Source organism: Vombatus ursinus, unplaced genomic scaffold, assembly GCF_900497805.2.
Source record: "Vombatus ursinus unplaced genomic scaffold, bare-nosed wombat genome assembly UNPS02009173.1, whole genome shotgun sequence".
NCBI lineage: Eukaryota > Metazoa > Chordata > Mammalia > Diprotodontia > Vombatidae > Vombatus > Vombatus ursinus.
The window spans coordinates 3,696,143-3,718,632 of NW_020948951.1; the positions used below are offsets into that span (position 1 = coordinate 3,696,143).

Genomic DNA, 22,490 nt, shown 5'->3' on the forward strand with positions numbered 1-22,490 from the left:
CCAGGCTGCCTTTCTCTCTGCTTTGATCCATGAGAGGCCCTCCCCTCCCAAGCCCCTTACCCCTGCCTCTGATGGGGAGGGAGGCGCCACATACAATTTGCTCTTTGGGGAAAAGGAGCTGGATTTAAAGTTAAAAAATCTAAATTTGAATCCTGACTTACCATTTGTATGACTCTGGGCAAGTTGCTTCTACTCTCTGGATCTTCATTTCCTCGTCTGTCCATTGAAGGTCCGGTCAATCCTCCACTGTTAGAGCATAGGTTTAATTCAGTACTTAATAAGCACCTAATGTGTACGAGTTTAATCATCATCTCTGTGACGATGACCCCCAGACTATAGATACAGCTTTAGTCTCTCCTCTGAGTTTGGACAGAAGTCCCGCGCCCCCCATCACCTATCAGTGATTCCTGGATATCCCGGAGATACATCAAACTAAGTATGTCCAACACTGAGCCTGTTATCTTTCCTCTACAACCAGCCCTCTTCTAAGCCTTCCTATTTCAGTCGAAGCCACCATACTCCAAACACCTCAGGTGTCTAATCCCAGCATTATCCCAGAATCCTCACTCTCTTACTCGATCACTTCCTAAATCTTGCTATTTTTCACCTTCACGGCTCTCATATCTGACCCCTTCTTTCCACTCATAGAGCTGCCGTCTTAGTTCTGATCCTCATCACCTGTCACCTAGGTCATTGCAGCAGCGTCATGGGGTTCCCTGCCTCCAGTCTCTACCTACATACCGTTGCTACTAAAGGGATTGTCCTTAAGCACACATCTCCCTGTGTGACTTCCCTTCCTCAACCCACTCCAGTGGGTTCCTTTTACTTCAGGGATAAAATATAACTTCTGTGGTTTAGCTGTTAAAATCCTATGTCCTCAATTTATCTTTCCAAACTCATTGGATATTACTTGCCTTCCTACACAATGCAATCCAACCCAACCGGTTACTTACACTACATTGCCCATTGCTCTACGTTTGTGCTGGTTGGCTCCTGGGCCTAAAATTTGCTTCCTTCTCACCTCCACCTCCTGGAGCCCTTCTCTTCCTTCAAGATGCAGTTCAAACACTATCTCCTGCAGGAAGCCTTTCCTGATCCCTCAAATGCTAATGCCTCCTTCCCAAACTACCTTGTATCTAACTACATTGGAAAAAAGTCTGTTTATTATTTATATTTGTTCTGTATATATATATATATATATATATGTATGTATATATGTGTGTGTATATATGTATATACATATACATTCTAATGGCAGAGACATATATATGAATAAATACTTTATACACATAAACATATGTGTATATATAATACACACACATACGTATATATATGCACATACACACATGTATATATACACATATGTGTATTCAGTCATTTCAGTTATGTATGACTCTTCATGACTCCATTTGTGGTGTTCTTGGCAAAGATATTGGGGTGGTTTGCCATTTCCTTCTCCAGCTCATTTTTACAAATGAGGAAACTGAGGCAAACAGGGTTAGGTGACTTGCCCAAGGTCACAGTTAGTAAGTGTCCAAGGCCAGATTTGAATTCAGGGAGATGAGTCTTTCTGACTCTAGGCATGATACTCTATCTACCTAGTGGTCTCACACATATATGATATATGGGTGTGTATATATGTATATGTGTATATATACACATACATACACACAAATGCACATTCATGCATACATACACCCTTATATTACAATACAAAGTCCTTGGGAATAGGGATTGTATATGCAAGTATGTGTGTGTATATATGCATATACACACATATACATGTGAATATACATACATGGGTGCATGTATATAAGTGTACAAACACATGTGTATATAAATGTATACATATATAGTAAATGTGTATGAACTATATGTGTATAGTAAGTGTATACAACATACATAATACAATGCATATGTGTATATGCATGTAATGAATATGCACACATATACATATGACTATAAAATTCCTTGGGATTAGGGATTGTACATGCATGTATCTATATACAGGTATATATACATATGTGGGTACATGTATATGTGTACAAACACACATGTATATAAATGTATACATATAGTAAATGTGAACATACTACAGATTCATAATACTTATATAGTAAGTGTGTATCATATATGTACATGCAATGCATATGCATAAGTATATACATATAATAAATGTGTATATGTGTGCATATCTATACATGCACACATATATACATATGACAAAGTCCTTGGGAATAGGGATTGTTTCATTCTTTGCACTTGTATCCCCAGTGCCCAGCACAATGCTTGGCACATAGCAGGTGCTTAATAAATACTTGTTGGCGGTGGATGTATTGATTCAAGGACTTAGAGTGAGTTAGCGGAGGAGGTGACACTGGCCTCCAGGCCTTTGGCTCTTGGGCCAGGGCCCCCCCCACCTCCAGCAGCTTGCTTACTCTCTGCTCCTGTTCCCCACCTGGGCAGGGATCTGTGTGGCTGACCCATATGAGATCACCGTGATGCAAGACTTCTTCATCGACCTTCGTGTGCCCTACTCTGTGGTACGCAATGAACAGGTGGAGATTCGAGCCATTCTCTACAACTATGGGGAGAACAAGCTCAAGGTGAGGGGCCCTGGATTGCCCTGCCCTGACTCCCCCTCCCCAGGCTCGCTGCTCACCCTGCCCTTACCCCTGCCTGTTCTCGCCTCCCAAGTTGGAGGGAGAAGAATGTGAGCTTCTTCCATGGATGACTCATTCAATGAGACTTCATGGAGCCCTGCCCACTACTTTTCCCACCCCATCATTTCCTAACAAAGTGTGCCAGACCTTTCAAGGAGGGGAGAGGTGTAGGGGTGGAGATAGGAGGAAAAAACACATACAACATCACAGAACAACAGAGAGGGGCGAGGCCTTACAACAAAGGACGGAGAGTATCAGGGATTTTGGGAAAACAGAACGGATAGACCATCTGAGGACTGGTTTAAAGAACTCTGGGTGCTTAACCTAGGAAAGAAAAGCCTTAGGGAAGAGATGATCACTAGCTCCCTCCAAGAATCTGAAGGACAGTTGCTTGGAAGGCTTGGACTTACTCTATAATTTCTTTCTTTCTTTTTTTTTTTTTTTTAAGGCAATTGGGATTAAGTGACTTGCCCAGGGTTACATAGCTAGTGAGTGTCAAGTGTTTAGTCTGAAGTCAGATTTGAGCTCAGGTCCTCCTGACTTCAGGACCAGTGCTCTATCCACTGCACTACCTAGCTGCCCCAACTTGGACTTATTCTAGGTGATCCCATAAGCAAAACTAGGATTGATAATAACAATTCAGTTGTTTTTCAGTCTTTATGACCCCATTTGGGGTTTTCTTGGCAAAGACACTGGAGTGGTTTGCCATTTCCTTCTTCAGCTCATTTTATAGATGAAGAAACTGAGGCAAACGGGGTTAAGTGACTTGCCCAAGGTCACATAGCTAGCAAGTGTCTGAGGCAAGATATGAACTTAGATTTTCCTGACTCTGGGTCCAGGGCTCTACTCTATGTGTCACATGGTCCTGAATGGAACTTGCAAAGGTGTCGATTTGGGCGTGATATAAGGTCAGACTTCCTAGCATTCAGAGTTGCTCCAAAGTGGAATCTGAATGTCAGTCAGTATTTATTCAGTGCCTGCTTAATGAATGGAAAGCTGTTGAGGTTTAGGGGTGCTGGGGCCCCCAAATCACAACTCACAGGTCCTGCCTGAATGAATTGGACCAAAGCCTTCTTTCAGCCAAAGACAAGGTTTATTAGAACATCAATGGAGTGGGTGAGATTTAAAGAATCTACTATATTGGACTCTTAAGGCATCTAACCATCTGTATTGTGTTGTAATGCAAGCAGGCCAAATTTTAAGAATCTGACCACCTTAATGGTGACAAGATGGGCCTTATATACAGAAAGTCTGTGGGAGGGATCTAAGAGGGCCAAGTAGTTTGGGGTGACTGGAGGAGGGGTCTAAGGAGGATCTGGGTGGGAGTGGCCAGTAAGACGGGGTGAACAGAGCTCCAGGGACCTGGCCACGGTGGCCGAGGTAGAATGGAGTTTAGATAGGATTAAAGGTGGGAAGTGACCTGGAGCAATCCAGAGGTAACAGAACGGAACTGGGAGATTGGGCACAGCTACAAAGAAAGGCCAGTTAAGTGGATTACAGCCTCAGGCAAACCTCAGAGGTTTGGGAAGTCCAGGGTGTTTCCTTTTTGGGGTCCAGATTGCAAAGATATGGTCTTTTTCTTTTAGGCGTTCAGATCCCATCCCCATCAAAGTCTATTTCATAAATAAGCATTTATTAAGTACCTACTATGTGTCTGGCACTGTGGTAAATGCTTCCTGGAGGTCTTTAAGCAAAGGCTTAAGCAAAAATGGCAGGGACTATAATGAGGGGATGGATTGTTTAGGTATGGGTTGGGTAGCTGGGCTAGGAGGCCTCTGAGATTCTTTCCAATGCCAAGTTTCTCTGATTCTTTGACCCTGGAGCATTGAATGTCAGAGCTAGAAGGAACCTGAGCAATCCTCTATATCTCCTCATTTCACTGAGGAAGATAATGCCTAGGCAGCAGAAGTGGCTTGTCCAAGGTCACACAGGCAGTAAGCCAGGATTTGAAACCAGGTTCAGAGAACATTGGGAGCCATGGAGGGTTCTTGAGCAGGGGAGAGGACAGGAGAAGATCATGTTCTGGAGGGGGTTGTGTCATTTGGAGGCGCCTCTCCCCACCTCACCAGGTACGCGTGGAGCTGCTCTACAACCCCGTCATCTGCAGCGCCGCCACCTCCAAGAAGCGCTACCAACAGATAGTGGACATCCCAGCCAAGTCTTCTTTAGCTGTGCCCTTTGTCATTGTGCCCCTGAAAATCGGCAACCACGACGTCGAAGTTAAGGCTGCTGTCTACAACCAGTTTATCAGCGACGGTGTCAAAAAGAAACTGAAGGTCGTGGTAAGTTCTGGGGGAGTTGGCCTTGTCCCCCCTCACCTGCCCACTCCCCTGGAACCTGTGTTAGATGGGCCCCTCTGTTGGAGAAAGCCCTGGGGGACGACACCTGAAGAATCTTAACTGCTCAAACTGGAGGATCGTACAGCCAAGGGAATTCTACCCTCTCAGGACTGCAGGATCCCCAAACCTCTGAAGCCTCTAGAACCTTAGACTGCGAGAATTTTAGAGTCCAAGAACCTTCAAGTATAAGAACTGTAGGACCCTAGAATCCCCTATCCACCCACCCCAAATCCCCTAGAACCAGATTCAATTGTCCCCAGAATGGGAGAGAAAACCCATTCTGGGGATGACAGCTATCTTCTCCCTACTACTCCCTACAAAGCCGGAAGGGATGAGAGTGTCAAAGGCCGTGACGACTCGAACCCTGGACCCAGTGAAACTTGGCCACAGTGAGTTGGGGTGTGAGAGGGCAGGTGGGGAAACCTAAGTGGGACTGCAGGGGGGAGGAGGGTAAGGGAACTGGAGAGAGGACCCTCTGTGATCACCACACCTTCTACCCCCTCGGTCAGACGGGGAGCAGAGGGAAGACATTCCTGCAGCAGACATCAATGACATTGTTCCAGGCACAGAGTCAGAAACTAGTATCCAGTTTCAAGGTAACAGTGTCCAGGGATTCCTCACCTCTCCCCTGGGGGAGACATTTCCCTGGCCTCTCTTCCTTCCTTCCTCCCTCCTTCCCTCCCTCCCTTCCCTTCTTCCTTCCTCCCTTCCTTCTTTCCTTCCTCCCTCCCTCCCTTCCTTCTTTCCTTCCCTCCTTCCTTCCTCCCTTCCTTCCTTCTTTCCTTCCTCCCTTCCTCCCTTCCTCCCTTCCTCCCTCCCTCTCTTCCCTCCTTCCTTCCTCCCTTCCTTCTTCCCTCCCTCCCTCCCTTCTCTCCTTCCTTCCTCCCTTCCTTCTTTCCTTCTCTCCTTCCTTCCTCCCTTCCCTTCTTCCTTCCTCCCTTCCTTACTTCTTTCCTTTCTCCCTCCCTTCCCTCCTTCCTCGCTTCCTTCCCTCTTTCCTTTCTTCCTTCTAACTCATGGCTTTAGACATTGGGTTTTGGGGTGAAGGAGGAGGGAGCCCCAGTGGCCACCCTTGATGGAGCTTCTGACGGGGCTCCGTCCTGTCCACAGGAACGCCCGTGGCCCAGATGGTCGAGGATGCCATAGATGGAAGCAAGCTGAAGCACCTGATTGTGACGCCGTCGGGCTGTGGCGAGCAGAACATGATTGGAATGACTCCCACTGTTATCGCTGTCCACTATCTTGATGCCACAGATCAGTGGGAAAGGTTTGGGGTGGAAAAGCGGTTGGAAGCCTTGGAGCTTATCAAGAAGGGTGAGTTCCCTTGACTCCCTAACCTGTCCCTAGCCTCTATCAGAGCCTGTTTCCATGACTCCCTGGTCCCTTTCTGACCAAACCATACCCACTTTCCCTCCCCACAGGGTATGCACAACAGCTGGCCTTTAAGAAGGCAGACCACTCCTATGCTGCCTTTATAAATCGACAATCCAGCACATGGTAAGCCTGGGATGGACCCCAGGGAAGTCTCTTTTCCCTCTCCCAGCCCACTGTGGCATTGAAATACAGGTGGGGGGATGCAAGCCCAACTGCTGAAGGTAAGGAGAGCTAGCTGGCATTGTCAAATGTAGAGAGCACAAGATTTAGAAATCCATAGGCTGTCGAGTGGAAAGAGCCCACAGAGTCCATCCCTCTCATGTTACAAAGAAAGACACTGAGGCTAGAGGAGGGGAGTGACATAAGGGATTATAATAACAGCCATATATAATAGCATATAATATAACAGCAATTATAATAATAGCTTTATATGGAATACTTTATATGGACAAAGCATTTGCCTATATCTTTGGGAATTAAATGGTATAACTCTTCATATCTCCATTTTACAAACAAAGAAATTGAGGTACAGAGAGGTCAAGTGACTTACCCAAGGTTGCAGAGCTGGCATTTGAACCCAGATCCTCCAACCCCAAATCCAGTGAACTTTTCAGTACCCCTATTGTGCCTAAGATTGAGAGCATAGATCTCAACTGAATGTCAGAGCTAGAAAAGATCTTAGAACACAGAATGTCAGATCTGAGGAGGCCCTTAGAACAGAAAATGTCAGGGCTGGGAGGGCCTTTAGAACACAGAATGTCAGAGTTGAAGGGATCTTAGAACACAGGTATGGGAGGGCCCTTAGGACACAGAATGTGAGAGCTGGGAGAGGCCTTAGAAGGCAGAATGTCAGAGATACAAGTGTCCTTAGGACATAAAATGTCAGAGCTGGAAGAGATCTTAGAACAGAGAATATTAGAGATGATGGCAAGAACTTTAGAACACAGAATGATAGAATTGAAAGGACTCTTTGAGATCATCTTTTCCAATGCTTTCATCTTACAGATGAAGAAATTGAGGCTGAGAGGTCACATGATGTGTTCAAAGCCACACAGCCAATAGCAGAACTGGGCCCTGAGTCTAGGTCTTTTGACTCCACGTCCAATGTTCTTTCTAGTATACCCTGATGACTGTATTCAGGATACCTGGGTTCAAATCCTGACTACCACTTACTGGCTCTGTGTACCTCACCCTCTCTAGAAGGTAGATCAGACTAGATGAATGCTCTGTGCCTCTGTGAGGAGAAAGTTCACATGGCGAGCTGACGTCATGACATTGTCTTCTAGGCTGACAGCCTATGTTGTAAAGGTATTCTCCATGGCCACCAACCTCATAGCAATTGATGCCCAGGTCCTCTGTGGTGCCGTCAAATGGCTCATCTTGGAGAGTCAGAGACCAGATGGAATGTTCCAGGAGGATGGTCCAGTGATCCATCAGGAGATGATTGTAAGACCCCCACCTTCCACCTAGAGAGGTTAGACTGAGAGGGAATGTGGTAAGGCAGCAGTGACAAGAAGGTTAGATTCCTGGGGGGGGAGGAAAGAGAGAGAGAGAAGGGGGGGGAGAGAGAGAAGAAATGATAGAAGATAGATGTAGATAAAACAGAGAGACAGATAATGGATGCAGATAGAGTAGGATAGAAAGAGATAGATAAAGGTAGATAAAATTGAGATAGATACTAGATAGATATAAGTAGAACAGATGGACAGGTATCTAGATAGATAGCTATAGAGGGAGATAGAATAGATAGAGTATAGTATAGATAGTAATAGTATAGATGATAGAGTGATAGACCAATAGACAGGTAGATAGATGAATGAGTAGACAGAGAGATGATAGATAGATGTAGATAGAGTAGGACAGATAGATATATAGGGGTAGATAAAAGAGGCAGATATTAGAAAGACTGATAGATCCATACGTAGATGAATGGGTGGATAGATAATTAGAGATGATAGATAGCAGTAGATAGAGAGACAGATAAGTAGGTAGATAAGATAGACATAAAACAGATAGATAGACAGACAGACAGATAGGGCATTTCCTAAAGACTTACCATGGACCAGGCATTGTGTTAAGCACTGGGAATGCAATTAGGAGCCAAAAAACCCCAAACAAACAACAAAAAAAAGGTTCCTTCCCTCAAGGAGCTTACATTCTAGCTGGGGAAGATGACACATAAAAGGGAGCTGAAAAGTGTAGGAGGAGGAAGGCAAGATGGCCTGTGGAGGTCATCCATGGATTGGTCTGGATTGGAAGTTAGCATGACTAGTGTGGGTGCTTCTTCAAATCAGAGGTTCTGGGGAGGACCTCATCAGTTGGAGGAGGAAGCCAAAGGGGATGGAGGCATTAGTAGCATGAAAAGCCTTGCTCTGGGTCATTGGAAAGTAGGGGTGGGGATCCTGAACTACAGTATACAGTGGTCTGGGTAGCAGAGGGTGAACCTGGTATCATCTCCTCTGATGAGATAGAAGGGTACAATTTACCCCCACCCTATCAGTCCTCCACTGTCCCCAACCCTCACCTGTTAGTATCAGCCCCTGGTCTGAGGGAGGACACAGCTTTTGCCCTCAGAAAGTCTAATCCAGGGAGGACTGAGATTTAAGACCATGAGATTTTCTAGGAGATATGGGAGTTTAGAGGCTGAGAAGACTTGAACTCAATGATAACCTGGCTTTTTCTCCCCTCAGGGTGGCTTCAGGGGTGGGGAGGCTGATGTTTCACTCACAGCCTTTGTACTCATAGCTCTGCATGAAGCAAAAGACATCTGTGCAGGACAAGTCAATGTAAGTGACCCCCCCCACCAGTTTTTCTGTGCGTCCCAGTCCCTTCCCAGGCCCCAGTACCCTTGTCTTAGACTCTCCCCGAACCTCCTAGGCCTCAATATCTCTTGGTCTTATGACCTGTGCCCCAACATTCAAGTTTCCCTTGCTACCTCAAACCTCCTGTCTAGTCCCTGGGGAATAAAAGATGGCCTGCCCAGACCAGAGGGCATGCTAAGTGGTCTGCAGTACCTGCCAGGGGAGGAGGATATGGCATAAAGTGCCCAACAGTGCTGGCCTGAGCAGGGTCGGGATCTTCTTCCCACAGAATCTGGAAGCAAAAATCAATGAAGCAGGAAACTTCCTGGCCAGCAAATACCAGGCCCTGACTCGGCCCTACACTGTGGCCCTGGCTGGCTATGCCCTGAGCCTGGTGGATAAGCTTGATGGCCCCAAAGTGGACAAGTTTTTGAGTGCAGCCACGGGTGAGTAAATCTCCTTGGAGTCGGGAAAGAGGGGCAAAGAAGGGGACCCAGGGAGTTCCCTAGGCTGGGGGAGAGCCAATCAACGGGTCTGAGCTCTCTTTTCCCCACAGGTGGCAACAGCTGGCAGGAGAAAGGCCAGCAACTGTACAATGTGGAGGCCACATCCTATGCCCTTCTGGCCCTGCTGCAACTGAAAGACTTTGATACAATCCCCGCCGTAGTTCAATGGCTCAATGAGCAGAGATACTATGGAGGTGGTTATGGGTCCACCCAGGTAAGTAGGGTCCAGGACTGGTGGGCAAGGGACACACACACACAGGAGTATTGTGTTGAGTGCTAGACACCACATTTTAGGATTGTCGTATTGAAGAGTATCCAAAGGAAGGTAACCAAGATGGTGAAGGGCCTCAAGTACAAATGGTATGAGGATCTGTTGGTGGAACTGAGAGTGTTTAACATGAAGAAACGAAGACTCAGGGGGAAACATAATATCTATCTTTGAGCACTTGGAGATCTCTAATCTGGAAAAGGAATTCAGTGGGGTCTGTTTGGCCCCTGAGGGCTAGACTAGAAGCAATGGGTAGAAGCTAAAAAGAGGCCAATTTAGGCTTAACACTGGGAACAATTTCCATAGTGCTATCTCAAAGTGAAATGGGCTGCCTTGGGAGGTAAGGACCTCCTCCTCCTTCCAGGTCATTAAGCAAAGACTGGCTGACCACTTATTGGATGTGTAGTCTTGGGATTTCTTTTTCAGACATCAGTTAGGCAAATGGCCAATTCCAACAGAAGATTCCATGTTGCTAGATTACTTTCATGGTGCTCTAGGCTCTGACACAGCCTCATTGTCATGGGTTCTAGGCTGTCTTATTGATATTCTCAGGTGTCTTGTGACCCTCTCATTTTTTTCTGGTTGGATTCTAGGTCACCTCAGTGGTATTCTGGCCCCTGGTTTGACTCTGACTCTTTCCCCCTTGGGTGGGTTCTAGATTACCTCTGTTGTATTCTGGGCTTTTTGGGCTCTGTTGTGACTTCCTCTTCTTTCCCTCCCTGATTTGTGTTCCAGGCTACTTTCATGGTATTCCAGGCTCTGGCCCAGTACCAGCAGGATGTACCAGATCACCGAGAACTAGACCTGGATATTTCTATTCACCTGCCCAGTAGGAGCTCAGCCTACAAATACCGCATCAGTTACGAATCTGCCAGCTTGTTGAGGTCAGCTGAGGTAAGGCTCTCCCTGTCTGTACCCCACTCACTGTAGCCACTGGGCCCCAGATAAAGGGGAACGCCATGCTTAGTTCTACTTTCACTACAGACTACTGTGGTGGGGTTATCTTTCTTCTTGCTCTGGGAGAAGGACAAGGTGAGGGAAAGAGAATCACAGTGAAAGGAACCAGAGGAACTATCAGTGCTAGAAAGCCTAGGAGGATGCTGGCCTAATGAATGGCTGCTTGTCACCTCCTCCCAACCCCAAGCCTCTGTAAAATGAAGAAAGATCCTAACCTTAGGGAGAGGCTTCACCTTTGCTATCTCTTCTCCTTTTTTTCTCTTTCTCTTCTCTTCTAGCTCTTTACCTTCTTTCATTCTCTATCTCCTCTTCCTTCTTTATCCTTTTCTCCCTTCTTATATTCCTACTCCTTTCTCTTCTTCCTCCCCACTCCTTTTCTCTCCTCTCCTCTCTTCCCTTCCTCTCCTCCCCTCTTCTCCTTTCCTCTCCCCTCCCTTTTCCTCTCCTCTCTTCTCCTCTTCTCTCCTACCTTCCCCTTTTCCCCTCCCTTCCCCTCTCCTCCTCTCTCCTCGCCTCTTTCTCACATTCTTTCCATCTTCCTACAATCATGGAAACATGACCTCCTCCAGAAGATACTGCATCCCTGGCCACCCTGGCCAGTTCTGGCCATACCTTTGCCTATCCCCACCCCAGCACCTTGGGTCAGAATGAGGAGTAGGTATGCTCCTAGCTTATCACTGCCACCTCCAGACTGTCCCCTACCACCACCATTCAGCAGCCTCTCCTCTTTGAAGATTTCCACACCCTATTCAGGTCCTGGTGGCAACGATCTTCAGGCCTCCGGGTCATTCTGTGCCCTTCCTAAAGATGTTCTAGTCTTTTTCTCTACCCTAACCCCTGCTCTTGTCCTAGGAAGCTTCAGGATACACCCTGATATCCCTTTGAACACCCTTGCTTCCTCATTTGTGTGCCTTCTCCGCTCTTCTAGCCCCAGCCTATCTCCCTACGCTCTCATGTGTGTACTTTCACTCCACCTCAGCCAGACATAGGAATGTTCATACCCTCCATCTCATCATCCCTCCAAAGTGTTCTGCCATCATGATCCAGAACCCTGAGATTCCTCCCTGACCATAACTTCTTATCTGCCCATCTCTCCCTGTCTGATGCCTCCCAAACTTATTCTCTGTTCCTGCTGCAACCTTCAGTCCAGGGATGGGAAACCTGTGGCCTTCTAGGTCCTTAAGTGTGACCTTTTGACTCAGTCAAGACCACATGTGGCCTTAAGGCCACAGGTTCCCCACCCCTGCTCCAGCCACTCTATTCCTTTCTGATTGCCCAGGCTCTAGGTTCTGGTCTCACTGCCGCACTTTGAAATCTTTCCCACACACTTTACTATATGGCCAACTTTACACTGCCCTCTCCCCTTGAATCCCTCGCCCATGTCCTGTGGCTCTTAAACTACTGAATCTGCTAGAAGCCAATGACTACACTGACTTGTTCAAGACCAATTTGTGTTATCCTCTCACAGTTGGGTCCTCGCTGGCACACACCAAAGCTGTTACTGACTCTCTCCTACACTCCCCACAGCATTTGTTCCAAACCTTCTCTTCCTTCCTCTCCTATGCTACTCCCCACTCCCTCTCCCTCTTGCTTCATGTTCGACCAGAAAAAAACATTTCTCTCCAATTCTGTGCCTCAGATTACCCCAACATCATCCCCCATCCTGCATTCTTTGCAATGATGCCTGAAGAAGAAATAAACAGTAAGGTTCCTTTCCAAGACCGACCCTTCTCCTTGGGTCCTACCTCCCATTCTCTCCCAGCTCCCTTGGGAGTTTGCCTCTTTGGTCATCTCCCACCTCTCCTTATCCACCGGTTGCATTCCTGCTGCCTGTAGACATGCCCAGACCTTCCCCCTCAACTTCCTAAAGCCTCCAGGTGATCCTAACATCCCCTTAAGTGTTATTCTTATATCTCTCATTCATTTTATGGCCGTACTCCTAGAAAAAAGCTTTCTACACTTGTTTCTTCTACTTCCTCACATTCCACTCAATTCTCAACCTGAAATCTGGTTTTTTGCCCCAAACTCAACTGAAATGATCACTCCAAGGTCACCAGAGACCTCTCTTCTGCTAAATCCAATGGACTTTTCTCAGTCCTATTTTTTTACCTGTCTGCAGCCTTTGACACTACTGGCCACCCCCTTTTCCTGAATACTCTCTCCCCTGGATCTCCATGACACTGGCCTGTCATGGCTTTCTTCTTACCTGTCTCCTTTGCAGAATCATTCTCTATGTTCTACCCCCATGCATGGATGTGTCCCAGGGCTCTGTGCTAGGTCCTCTCCTCTTTTCTATGTTGTGGTGATCTCATCACTTCCCATGGTTTCAACGATCAGCTCTCCATGAATGCACCCAGATCTACAGATCCAGCCTATCTCCCTACTGAACTCCTAGGTCATATCACCAACTGCCTAGTGGATCTCTCCACCTGGATATTCCATGGACTACTCAAGCTCAACATATCTAAAACAGAACTAATGAGCTTTCTCCCTGACCTTCGTCTTCCTTCTAATTTCCCTGTTTCTCTGGAGGACACCATCCTCCTTCCAGTAACCCAGGTTCTCAGCCTCTGTGTCATTCTGGTCTCTTCCTTCTCCCTGAACTCCTATATCCAATTGGTTGCCAACTCTAATTAATTCTCCCTCCACAAAATCTTTTGCATTTGTCTCCTTCTCTCCCCTCACACTAACACCACCTCATATCAGGCCTTTGTCACCTTTAACCTGGGACAATTGGAAGAGTCCCTTAAATAGTCTCCCTGTTTCTGTTCTCTTCCCTCTCCAACCCATCTTCCACACAACTGCCAAATTGATATTCCTAAAACACAGGTCTGATCGTGACACATTAGTGACTCTCAATTGCCTTAACCCCTCTTAATTCCAGGGCCTTCCCTGTTAATTACTTGCCATTTAGCCTGTATAGCTTGCTTTGTGTACATTTGTTTACATGTTATATTACCTATTAGATTGTAAGCTCCTTGAGGGCAGGGACTGTCTTTTGCCTCTTTTTATATACCCAGAGTTTAGCACCCATGCCTGGCGCATAGTAGGTGCTTAACAAATGTTTATTGATTTATTGATTAAATCTCACCTCCTCCAAGTGGCCTTTCCCAATTCGCCCATTTGTTAGTTCTTCCCCACCCCCTTTCCCAAAATTAATTTGTATTTCTTTTGGGTACTTTTCGTATTTAGCTGTGTACGTGTTGATTTCCCCCAACATGAGTTCCCAAGGGCAGGGATTATCTTATTTCAATCCTTGTATCCCCAATGCCTAGCAAAATGCCCAGTACACAGTGTTTAATAATTGCATATTGAACTGAATTCTCTTTCTTATAGACCAAGATAAATGAAGATTTTACCGTAAAGGTCAAAGGAAAAGGACAAGGCACACTTTCGGTGAGAAGGCTCCAGCCCCTGACCTAAGCCCAGCCTGAGCTCCCACTCCTAGCCGCCCCTGACCTTTAATTTTACCCAAGCCCAGGCTCTAATCCCAGCCCCAGTTCTGACCCTTCAACCCTCTTACTTGAAGAATACATTTTACCTCTTCCTGCTCTGGTCCACTCTGACCTCCCTTCTCCCTCTCCCAGGTTGTGACAGTGTATAATGCCAAGTTAAAAGATAGTGTAGCCTGTAAGATGTTTGACCTGAGGGTGTCTACTCGACCAGTCCCACTAAATGGTAAGGTGGCCCCCTCCCTCTTCCTAGGCCCAGAATTCCAATCTCTTTTCTTTCCTTGCTCCCAAATCCTGGCTCTGGTCCCTTTCTCCAGCTCTTGCCCCAATTCTGACGCCCCCTCCCCTTATACCCTTTTCCTACTGGAATGGGGACTCAGACCGGGAGTTCTTACCCTCATGTGTTCTCTCTCACCTGTTTTCAGAAAGGGTACCTGAGGATGCCAAGGGCAGCATGTTCCTTGATATCTGCACTAAGTGAGTGGACACCAGCAGGCCCAGGAGAGTTAAAGTCACTGGGAATCATATGCCCCCTTGCCTAGAGGAAGGGCCCAGAATGGGTTGTGGGTCACTCCTGTTACCAATGTTTCCTCTCCTCCCTTCTGCCCTCTTCAGCCCTCCCTTGTTCCTTTGTCCCAACGTCCTTCAGGGAAGAGGATTTTGGAAGTCTAAGCTGTCTCCAGCAGCTGCCTACAATAGCTGGAGGCCAAAACCCCAGTCGTAGGTTAACCCTCAGGCCCTCTGCCCCTGCTCTGATCCCCCTGGGGCCCTTTTGGTGCTGCCCCATCCAGGTACCGAGGAAAAACTGATGCTACTATGTCGATTCTGGATATCTCTATGATGACTGGCTTTTCTCCAGACACAAAAGATCTCAATTTGGTAAGAAAACTGGGAAAGGAGGCCAGCATACAGGTGAAATAGAGCGGGGGAAGAGTCAAGGACGGGGCTGGCCGGGGGGGAAGGACTGAAGCCCTGAGAAGTGTTCCAGGATCTTATGGTATCTTTGCTTCCCATCCCGTCCCCCACAAGCTGGCCAAGGGCAAGGACAGATACATCTCTAAACATGAGCTGAGCCAGGCTTTGTCCGACAAGAACACTCTTATAATTTACTTGGACAAGGTGAGCAGTGAACAAACTCCTTGCCCCTTATGTTCCAATTTCCCATCCCTGGTCCAGATTATGTCCACTATCCCTCCTTTCTTCCTTCTCTGACAGATTTGCCTCCTTCCTTCTCTTTCTTCCTCCCTCACTCTCTTTCTTTCCCTCTGTCCCTCCCCCCCTTTCTTTCCCTCTGTCCCTCCCACCTCCTCTTTCTCTCCCCCTCCCTCTCTCCCTTTCCCTGTCCTTCCCTCCCTCTTCATTCCTCCTTCTACCCCCCCTTTTTTTGACCCATCTCTATACTACTCTCAATCTCTTTGTTATTCCTTACTATGACTTTCCTTCTCTGCTCTCCCTCCCCTTCTTCCCCATGGTTTGTCTTTGTCTCCCTTTGACCTCTCCTTGTTCTATATGAACACCCATTCCTCCTGTTCCTTCCTCCTCTCAGATTTCCAACCAGGAAGAAGAGTGCATAAGCTTCAAGATCCACCAGTACTTTGAAGTGGGACTCATCCAGCCTGGGGCTGTCAAGGTCTACTCTTACTACAACTTGGGTCAGTGAGTCCTCTATCTTGGGGGCTACGTAGGGGAAAATGGGAACATGGAGCAGGAAGGAAGATCTTGAGGACTTCCTACTCTGAATTATGGAGTTCTGAGAGTCTGGGAACACATCTGAGCATTGAAGATCTGAGAGTCTGGAGTTTGGGGCCCAAGGGTCTCAGGTTGGAGGGCTGGGGTAAACAGGTGGGCCTTGGGTCTTACTCTCAGTTCATGTCCCTGAGCTTCTGGGTCTCAAGGCTGAAGCTTCTAATCCCACTTTCTCATCCCTCTCTCCCCTCCCCAGAGGAAAGTTGCACCAAGTTCTACCATATGACTAAAGAAGGTGGTTTGCTCAACAAGATCTGTCACAAAGAAGTGTGCCGCTGTGCTGAGGGTGAGTGCCAAGCCAGCTGAGGGCTGTTGGACGTGGCTTGGCTTGGGGAACTGAGCCCTCTCCTGGCCAGCCGCTGAACCCGTCTACTTCTCCCTCTCCTCCCTGCAGAAAACTGCTTCCTACATAGAGAGGAGAATCTCTCAAGGCAACAGAGAACTGAGGAAGCCTGTGAGCCTGGAGTCGACTATGGTGGGTGGAATTAGGTGGCTGATCCTGTGAATTCCTATGTGCTTCTGGGTCTCTGTGTCTGATTGTGCATGTCTCTCTGTGCCCACGTACATGTACGTGGAGCACCTATCTGTGTGTGTCTGTGCTCCTGCCTTACCTTAACCCTTCTGGTCTCTGTCCTCAGTATATAAGGTCAAAGTGAACAAGATCAAGCAGTCTGACAGCTTTGATGAATACCAGATGCTCATCAAACAGGTCATTAAATCTGGTGAGTGGCCCCATCCATGCCCCACGCTCAGACCCTCACACCTTTTCCTGTAACTTCCCCCTCCCAAGGCTATAACTTCTCATTCCTCACGTTGTGTTCCTCACCCTGCCCCCCCCCTCCAGGCTCAGATGAGAATCCTCAAGGCAAGATTCGCACATTCATCAGCCACGTGAAGTGCCGGGATGCCCTATTGCTAAAGGAGGGCAAGGATTACCTGATCTGGGGTGTCTCCTCTGACCTATGGAAAATGAACTCAGAGTAAGAGCCCGGGTCCATCCATTTCTCCCAGCCCAAGCTCTTCTCTCCATCTCCCTACCTGGCCCAGGGTATCCTGCTCATTCGCTGCCCAGTCTGAGTCATTCTGTGTATCCCTTCTTTGGGTTATTCTGTTCACCACTGCCTTCTCCCCTTGCTTAGCCTGGATTTCTCTGACCATCTCCCTGTTCCATCTGGTTCACCACATCTCATATCATCCTATTTATCCCCCTCTATAACCCAGATCATTCCATCGAACCCCCTTCCTGGTTTAGGGGGTTCCCCCCTTCCCCCCATTACTCCATCCACCCCCTGGTCCTGGAGCCAGGGATGCCCCTCCCCCCCTAAGTGTACCTCTCCATGCCCCCAGGCTTAATTACATCATTGGCAAGGACACTTGGGTGGAGCACTGGCCACCAGAAGATGAGTGCCAGGATGCAGAGAACCAAAAACAGTGTGAGGATTTGGAGGCCTTTACTGATGGCATGATCTCCTTCGGCTGCCCCAACTAACTGGCTGCAACCTGACCCCCTCCATGGACCCAAATGATGACCTACCCCCGGCCTCAGCCAGGTCCCACCTTATTTCTAAATAAAGACTCTTTTTCAAGAATTTAATGGACTCGCCTAGTGTGGTGCTTGGAGATCCTTGGGGATCCTAGGGGGTAGGGGTGGAGGAGAAACCACAAGGGAGCACCATGTGTGGAGATAGCCCCGGAGGTAGAGGCAGGCAGGTAGTCAGATTCAAATCCCAGATGTGGCCCTTGGCATGTCCCTTCTTCCCCACTCTCATCCCCAGCTTCTTCATCTATAGAAATGAGGGTAATAATCTCTGTTTGAATGGTGAATAATAATCAGAAAATCTCAAAGTGTTGTTACAATGTGGAGTGTTGGGATTATCATTATTAAAAAAGCCAAATACTCATTTACATCTCAGTGTGTTGGTTTTGTTTGGGGACTAGGCCCCATCCTTCTATTCTGGTTCTGGAGGATTGTCATGTCAGAACTGGAAGGTCCCTAAGAGAATATCTGGTCCCATTGTACAGATTGAAAAACTGAGGCCTTGAGAGGGAGAAAGGGCTTGTTCAAGTAACGGGTTACAAAGGGTAGAGTGAGAATGTGAACCCTTTTATCATCCCTCATTCCCCCATCCAGACACCCCTATCCTGGCTGAGTGTCTGACTCAAAGGAGGTAGGGAGGGTTGGCCTGGATAGGAGGTGATGCAGGCAGGTGTGGAGAGGGCATAGAAACAAGAGGATGACTACTCAGAGTAGAACACTCAGCACCCACCCACCCCCACTCCCTAGCAAGCCCTTCACACTTCCTTAGCAGCAATCATGGGACCCTCAATGCAGCAAGTGATTAATAAATGGCTCCTGAAAAGACACATATCCCAAAGAAGACCCTTTGAGGAGGGATGGGGTGTGAATGGGTAGGAGATAGGGAGTTGAACCCCTCAGATATCCAGGGCCCCAGACAGATAGTCCACGAGACACCTTTGGTTTGGGGGTTTTGTGATTTGGGGTTCAACTCTGGCCTTGGGCCAGGAGTGGAAGGCATATGGGGCTGAACACAAACATTCTAAGGTCCCTGGCAGATTTAGGAGGCACAATAACCCCCATAACACATATCCCCAACCCCAAGGCCTTCAGGACTCTAGGCATTGGTCCCTTAGATCTCCCTTCATGTTATCATTCAGTTATTTTTCAGTCGTATCCAATTGTTCATGACCCCATTTTGGGGGTTTTTCTTGGTAAAGATATTGGAGTAGTTCGCCATTTTCTTCTCCAGCTCTTTTTACAGATGAGGAAACTGAGGCAAACAGGGTTAAGTGACTTGCCCAAGGTCACACAGTTAGGAAGTATCTGAGGCCAGATTTTGAACGCAGGAAGATGAGTCTTCCTGACTCCAGTGCTGGTGCTCCATCCACAGCATTACCTAGCTGCCACACTCCCCCCTGCACACTGCTTCCAAACCAAGATGGGAAAAGTGTGCTTGGCGGTTATCAGTAACGCCTATATATTCAACCCTCATTTCCCACCTGACTCTTCCTTGTGTGCATCTGCTTTTCCCCTGCTCCACACCTGCCACATTCACAAATACTCATATACATAAACACCATACATGAAAAGGCCCATGTCTGACCCGTGCGAGTTGGTAATGGAGTCTGTTTTATCACCACTCCTCAGTCCTCCATCCAACTCAGATCCCTCTTATCCTACTCTCTAAAGATCCTGGATATTGGGGGGGGGGGGGAATGGTCATAGGATTATAGACAAGGTTAGCAAGATCTTAGAGATCATTTAATACAACCTATTTAACAGATGAAGAAACTAAGGCCCTTGGGGGACAATAGCTTACTCAAGGTCACATAGCTTGTAAGTATCTGAGGCAGGAATAAGCCCAGATCTCCCCGACTCCAGGCCTAGCTGCCTAGCCACCCTCAGCATGCTGCCTGAGGACTCTCAGGTCCCTTTCATCCCTAAAGTCCTGTGCCCTGATTCCATTTCCCATTTAGACTATCTTTGTTAATCCTGCTTCCTCCTCAGAATTACTGCTTGATGAACCCCACTACCTGGTTTCCTTTGGGCCCCCTCTTTGGGGGTCCCTTGGGCCCTTGGGGCACACATGCTTTAGTAGCTTTCCCAGAGGGGGTCACCCAGGTTCCATGTGGTTTTGGAAAATTGGAAAGTGTGACTACATCAGCCCTACCCACCCACCAGCCACTGGGGCAGGAAGGGGGCGGCCGGGGGAACGGGGCGGGGCAGAGTGGCTTCAAGAGGCTCTTGGGGTGAAGGCTGAGACCAGAGCAGCCACGGTTTGCCTGCCCACCTGTCAGGGAGGCCTAGCCGGAGCACATGTGGTAAGCAGCTGGTTTCCTCTTGAGAACCTATAGCCCCGGGGTTGTGCCAGTGCATTCATCAGACAGCCAACAGGATACCCACACCATAACCATCAGAGGCTTCCTCCGAGACGCACATCAGGTACTTCCCAGACCCCTACCTACTTGGGCACTAGAGCTGGCCACAAGAGCTGGCCCTTTCCTGGGCTGGAGGCCAAGGAAGTTTCCTAAGAATTGAGCCTGGGCAGCTTCCTGGGTATTAAGTCTGGGCGACAAATCTGGAGACTTACTCAGTAGCTGTGGTTCCAGAGGGCAGAAGAGCCATGAGAGATCCGGAGATTCAACCATCAGTGTTCATTGTGGATGGACAGACAGATGTGCCCTTCCCCCGGCGGAGATGGAGCAGGGGACGGACATGCCAGAGAACGCAGCTGGGCCTGGGGCTCCTGCTGCTCCTGGCATTGGCCGGTGTGGCTGTAGAAGGCTACTTTCTATGGAGCTTCCATTGGGACCTGGTGGCCCTCAGCCTTCGGCTACCAGTGAGTGAGCAAGCTCAGTGTGCCTGTGTGTATATTTGTGTGAGCAAATGTGTGTGTTTGTGTGAACATGGATGTGTCTCTGTGTGGACACATGGCAGGCATATGTCTATAGATACATGCCTCTGTGCATGTGCATGTGTATGTGTGTGTGTGCGCTCGCGCGCACACGCGTGTGCATACCACTTGCCTGGTGATTACCATAGTCACACTGCATTTCTGTTTTTCAGAGAGAGGAGGGCTCCTTGGAGAAACTGGTTCAGGGTAAGTATAAAGGAAGGGATGGGACGAGGCTAGATGGGCCAGCACTGCCCAGGGGGAGGGGTCACTCAGGCTCTTCACCCAAGTGTCATCCTGTCTTTCGTCACGCCCCAGGCTGGTTCTCAGGCTACAGTCTTCCCACCCCCATCCTCCCTCCTCCCAATTTGACTTGTGTCTCTCTTCTCCCTCCCCCACCCCCACTTCCAGCTTCCCTTCTGCATCTGTGCTCCTCCTTCCTCCCCCCTCCAAGCCTAGGAACACTATTGCCCAATGAAGTTTGCATAACCCAGGGTTATGAGTGTGTGTTGGGGATGGGGGGTGTGGGGGGGAGGAGGGGAGTAAATAGATATTATACTTCATTCCTACTCAGAGTTGAGGTCCAGGAACTGAATTCAGGGTCCAATGACCTGGGTTCAAATCTCTGCTCTCACCACCTGTGTGGTCATGGACAGGTCAGTCTCGTCTCCTCGGGTCTCAGTTTCCTCATCTGTAAAATGAGGACTTTGAGATCTTGTCCAGTTCTAAAGGTAGGATCCTATGATCCTCTGACCTCAGGATCTGGGGTTGGTTGTGACCCCAGAAAAGAGGAGATTAGGAGAAGTATCCCACAGCTCTCTAAGGATGGCCTGAGTAACAGAGGAGCAGGCCCAGAGGTAGCCCCTTTGACTTTTGACCTTTATTTCTTCCTAGAGCGGAGATCCTATCAGGACAAGCCAGCAGCTCACCTCACAGGTAAGGAACTGGGGGCAGAAAGAGCAGAAAGGGCGGGAAAGGGTCATAGCCGGCCTAGACTGGGTGTGGGGCTAAGTATAAGCCCCCAGAGGTTCCTATCACATATTGCTCCAGAAATTCTAAGGACCATAGGAAAGAGATAGGGAGATGGGTCAATCATACCAAAAGGTATGGATGGATCCATGCCCTAGGCAGGCCCATAAGCAGGACAGTGTAGGGGAAAGAAAACTGGATCTGGAGTCAGAGACCTTGGATGAGTCATTTCCCTTCCGCTAGGCCCCAGTTTCCTCAACTGTAAAATAGAAAGTTGGATTAGTTGACCTCTAAAGTCTTTTCTACCTTGGGATTTTGTGATTCTATAGATAACCCTTTGAGATGCAATATGGTCATTAATAGTGGCACCAATAACAAGGGGCCAGCCTTATTGTCAGAAAAGGCAGGATTCAAGACCTACCTCTAAGGTATGCTAGCTGTGGGACCATCGTTAAGTCACTTAACTGGTGGGTACCCAATAAATTCCAGACTATATCAATTACAGATAGTTTCCACACCAGGAATTTCCTACACTGATGAAATCACAAGTCTAGCCGAAAACCAACCACCCAACCCCCAAACTTCCCCCCAACCTCCCACAATCCCTTATTCCTTCTTGGTGCTTTCTATTTTTCTAGATTTCTTCCCCTTCCCTAATATCGTAGAATCTCAGTATTGCCAATGACTCTGGTCCGAATCCCTCATTTTACACTGAAACCCAGATCTGTGAAATGATTTATTTGAGGTGTCTGACTCCAAATGCAGGCAGAGGCAGAGAGGGAGGCTGGAACTCAGCTCTTCTGAATCTTCAGACTGCAAATCACAGCTTCTTTCCACTATGGGATAGTGAATCCTCCTACCTAAGAGGCCTAGGTAACCTGCCCTACTTGCCAGGGGAATGTTACAACATCCCCCTCCTTCCCCCACCACACATACACTTACACTCTATGTATGTTCATCTCTCTCTTTCTCTCTCTCTCTCTCTCCCTCTCTCTCTCCCTCT

The 22,490-nt window shown here is 48.0% G+C and overlaps 2 protein-coding genes across 2 annotated transcripts in view; both read left to right on the plus strand.

The window, feature by feature from the left end:
- Positions 1-17,700, plus strand: part of C3 (complement C3) — a 35,872-nt gene extending 18,172 nt beyond the window's left edge. Inside the window, exons 20-41 of the mRNA XM_027850861.1 lie at positions 2,467-2,606; positions 4,733-4,945; positions 5,325-5,391; positions 5,512-5,598; positions 6,113-6,316; positions 6,424-6,499; positions 7,663-7,822; positions 9,067-9,162; positions 9,467-9,623; positions 9,734-9,897; positions 10,687-10,845; positions 14,245-14,304; positions 14,496-14,586; positions 14,786-14,837; positions 15,152-15,239; positions 15,390-15,479; positions 15,907-16,012; positions 16,303-16,392; positions 16,501-16,581; positions 16,745-16,828; positions 16,951-17,086; positions 17,454-17,700. Coding sequence (XP_027706662.1) covers positions 2,467-2,606; positions 4,733-4,945; positions 5,325-5,391; positions 5,512-5,598; positions 6,113-6,316; positions 6,424-6,499; positions 7,663-7,822; positions 9,067-9,162; positions 9,467-9,623; positions 9,734-9,897; positions 10,687-10,845; positions 14,245-14,304; positions 14,496-14,586; positions 14,786-14,837; positions 15,152-15,239; positions 15,390-15,479; positions 15,907-16,012; positions 16,303-16,392; positions 16,501-16,581; positions 16,745-16,828; positions 16,951-17,086; positions 17,454-17,595 — 2,543 coding nt within the window. The 3' untranslated portion in view covers positions 17,596-17,700. The remainder of the gene's footprint in view (positions 1-2,466; positions 2,607-4,732; positions 4,946-5,324; positions 5,392-5,511; positions 5,599-6,112; positions 6,317-6,423; positions 6,500-7,662; positions 7,823-9,066; positions 9,163-9,466; positions 9,624-9,733; positions 9,898-10,686; positions 10,846-14,244; positions 14,305-14,495; positions 14,587-14,785; positions 14,838-15,151; positions 15,240-15,389; positions 15,480-15,906; positions 16,013-16,302; positions 16,393-16,500; positions 16,582-16,744; positions 16,829-16,950; positions 17,087-17,453) is intronic.
- A 2,180-nt stretch (positions 17,701-19,880) lies between these two features.
- Positions 19,881-22,490, plus strand: part of TNFSF14 (TNF superfamily member 14) — a 3,203-nt gene continuing 593 nt past the window's right edge. Inside the window, exons 1-3 of the mRNA XM_027851124.1 lie at positions 19,881-20,464; positions 20,692-20,725; positions 21,413-21,454. Coding sequence (XP_027706925.1) covers positions 20,249-20,464; positions 20,692-20,725; positions 21,413-21,454 — 292 coding nt within the window. The 5' untranslated portion in view covers positions 19,881-20,248. The remainder of the gene's footprint in view (positions 20,465-20,691; positions 20,726-21,412; positions 21,455-22,490) is intronic.